The following is a 3,454-nucleotide window of genomic DNA, read 5'->3' on the forward strand; positions in this document are numbered from 1 at the left end:
TCCACCCCTGCGATCCACCTAGCAATCGATATTCAATCAATCTGAGACCAGCCTCTCCCCTCCTCCCCCCTCTTCTCCTCTATTTGCTGCCCTCCATTCGATATACTGCTGCGTTCTATATTTCCTGGTTAGACACACATCAAACCCAACCAACCAACCCCTCGGATTCGCAACTATACCGCGTCGAAGGGTGCGGCTCCATTTTGACCGGAACCCCCCCAGACAGACACGGTCCTAGATTACGGTCCCTAGCCAACAAGGTCGCTAGGAAACGAGGTGCCTCTGCCAACCCCGGTGCAGCGGTACTGGTCCCAGCCACGGTCTCAGGTCTCCCCATCTCGGGAATCCAGTCTCTGGTATTGCTGAGATTCGCGTCAGTCGCGAAGCCGAGTCCGCGAACCCTACCCAAACCGGCATCAAATCTGAGTCCCGCCGTGCGCCGCGCCAGCCCTTTGCCGCGGTAACAGACTGGCGCATCCCATAGTCTGCATTCCTGGCCTTGCTTTAGGGTTCCCAGGCACGCGACGCGCATCGGCGCTTTGGATCTGATCCGAGTCATGGCGTATAGCTGTAAGTTCGATCCCCACCCGGCTTGATTCTATGCTGGGCCGAGTTGTTTATTTGTGCTCGTTTGTCCCTCCCCATTCCCCTTCACACACACACTCTCTCTACCTCTCTCTCCCTTTTCTTGTTCCCTGCCCTAAGGCTCTCGACATTCTTTCCTTTCCATTCAATTCTCCTCCCCGAGTCCCTCGTGCAGTTCCTGGGCTTCTTCGCCCTGGTGCTCTCGTTCCTTACTATACCCTCGTTTTCTGTCCCCCCTTATCCTACGCTACCTTGTTCCTGCTTTGTCCTGTTTCCTATACCTACTTCATTCAGAATCCCTCGCACCGATCCCCGGACTCACCTTCCTTGCTATTTTCCGAGATTGAGTTGAGCTTCCTCAAACTAAATCTGTTGCCTCTTCTTCAGGTGACACTATCGCCGAGCCTGTCGCCCCGCGAGACCTTAAGACTGAAGCCATTGACAACATGAGACCTCAGGGCCAACAGATCTCCGATCGTCTCACTGTTGAAGTTGACTGCCACTCCCTGGGCCCCAACGACTGCCCCTCTATGACATCTAGCTTCTCTCCCTTGGAATCTCCCACTCCCACTCCCACCAGTCTCTATAGCCAGAACTCAATGGCTTCTCCCAGCTGGCACGAGGCCGGTCACTACCACAGTCTACCTATGGAAAGGAGGACATCTGCTACGCCACTGCGCAACGCATTCAGAATGACGGATTTGGCGTCGGGTGAGGCAATGGGCCTGCCCTGTGGCAATATAGAGCGTCAAGACCAGATGGCCATTCCGGATTACCTGCCGGGATACGATGAAAATGTCGAGCAATTCTGGATCCCTCAGGACACCATTCCCAAGACCTATGAGCAACCCACCTTCCCTTATCAAGCGCCGATGCAGCAATACAACACCATGGGCCGCAACCACTACTACCGCGCGCAGCCGGCACCCTATCTGCCAGAATCTGCATCCAATCCCTGCCTGTCACGGCCCATCTTCAACCAGCCCGAGCGTCTCTCAAACTCCGTCTCCATGACGAACATGCTGCACTGGATGCCATCTACCGAGTCTCTCACTCAAACCATCGCTCCATCGCAAGCATTCCCTGCAGGCCCACAAACGCCGCCATCCTCTTCCTACTCTGAATTCCCTACTCACATCCAGAACTTCAAAGCCCATACCCCATCCACCCCTGTCCGCTCTGTCTCTTTGGGTACCCCGTCCGGGGCCGACACTCCTGGTAGTCGGGTCTCTGGTCACAATGAGTATCACGATGAGTTTCCCGTGTCTCCGGTGTACCGTGATGGCATGATGCGTGCGCATCGTCAAGTCTCTCGCAAATCTTCTAAGAAGCAACTGGTGCGTTCGGCGTTGAACCTGGACAACCTTCCCCCGGTTATCAAGCAGGTTCAATTCAAGTGCAAGGAGCCTGGCTGCAAGGGACGCTTTAAGCGCCAGGAACACCTGAAGCGACACATGAAGAGCCATTCCAAGGAAAAGCCCCATGTGTGTTGGGTCCCCGGCTGCCATCGTGCCTTTTCCCGCAGTGACAACCTGAATGCGCACTATACCAAGACGCACAGCAAGCGAGGTGGGCGAAACCGCTACGTCGCTACCCTCGACGAGAGCAGCCCTGATTATGACCCCGACTTCCGCGGACAGCTGACCGCCGATGGCCGTCCTATTATCGGATCGAAGCTGGAGGACCCGATTGACTGTGGTGACTTCAGCGTCGATGGGTGGGACGACTAAGGCATGAAATCAGCCAACAAAAAGCAAAAAAAAAACAGAAGACCGAAAACCACGAAACCCGAAAAAACCATGACGCAGAACACCAAAAAAGAAATAAAAAAAATGAAAACTACCGAAACACGCGACGTGTTGCAAATCTCTCTGCTGAACACGCGAACTTGAGGGACCAAAAGAAAACCACTCTCAGCTAAGCCTCTTTGGAGGCGTTTCTCAACCTGGATTTTGATACCCCCCGCCTGGTGGAGGATCGGATGCCACCTCCCGGGCTCATTACGGTGAAAGCATCCAACTGGCCAGGCTGGCTGGCCGTTACGGCGTTGTACATGTCCCGACCTGGACTCGGACACGGCTTTGGGCTTACTATTTCCTTGATTTTTTTTCTTCTTGTACTCTTGCATAATTTGTCCGGTGCGAAAAGGGGTTGGGGTGGTACTCTGATTCTTTTTTACAAGGCGTCTGCATATTTTTCTTCTGTTTTGATCGCCGGTTGGATAATCACTTGGGAGGAAAAGGCGATTCTGTACACTCCGCTACAACGTGTTCTTTTTTTTTTACCCTCTCTTGCCCTTGACTGCTTTGTATCACCAATCTCTCACGTTGTGGAATAATATAAAAACACCTCAATTCAAAGCTGCAAATCAAGATGCCGATTTTTCCCGTTCAGAGTATAGAGCTTGAAGTAGTGCGCACTGTAACCCCCGCCTGGTCCCCACCAACACGACACCACTCATCCCACGCACTTCGGCGCTCTCTATTCCATTCTGATCACTTTTATTATTGTTTTTTTTTTCTTTCCTTTTTCCTTTTTCTATTCTTTTCCCCTCCGAATCATTTGTCTTGACAATTCATTCTCAGTAAGAGGCCGAGTTGACTTTAAGATACTTTATTTTTTGGGCTGAGTAGACCGTCATTCGCAACTCTCCGCCCGTGAGAGGCTCTATGAAACTTTCCCGCTCACGTAACTTCCTCTTGTACACTTAATATCCCCACCATTCGATCGGGCCTGAAACATCTAAACCTTGACAATGTGCGTTTTCTTAGATGATCAAATTGACAGGGCCCTTCTATACCGCTGTTCGCCTGAACACCACGAATCCTGCGAATTGAAAGCTGCGCACCCTCCCCCCCATTCCCATGGT

The 3,454-nt window shown here is 52.4% G+C and overlaps 1 protein-coding gene across 1 annotated transcript; it reads left to right on the forward strand.

The window, feature by feature from the left end:
- Positions 1 to 557: 557 nt before the first annotated feature.
- Positions 558 to 2,315, forward strand: brlA (C2H2 type transcription factor BrlA; the record flags this gene model as incomplete). The annotated part of the gene is made up of 2 exons (XM_057077838.1): positions 558 to 570; positions 973 to 2,315. The coding sequence occupies 2 exons, from the start codon at positions 558 to 560 to the stop codon at positions 2,313 to 2,315; spliced, it is 1,356 nt and encodes a 451-aa protein (XP_056933418.1).
- Positions 2,316 to 3,454: the final 1,139 nt, after the last annotated feature.

The sequence above is a fragment of the Penicillium macrosclerotiorum genome (assembly GCF_028827735.1).
Source record: "Penicillium macrosclerotiorum strain IBT 26536 chromosome Unknown utg000006l_segment0_segment0, whole genome shotgun sequence".
NCBI lineage: Eukaryota > Fungi > Ascomycota > Eurotiomycetes > Eurotiales > Aspergillaceae > Penicillium > Penicillium macrosclerotiorum.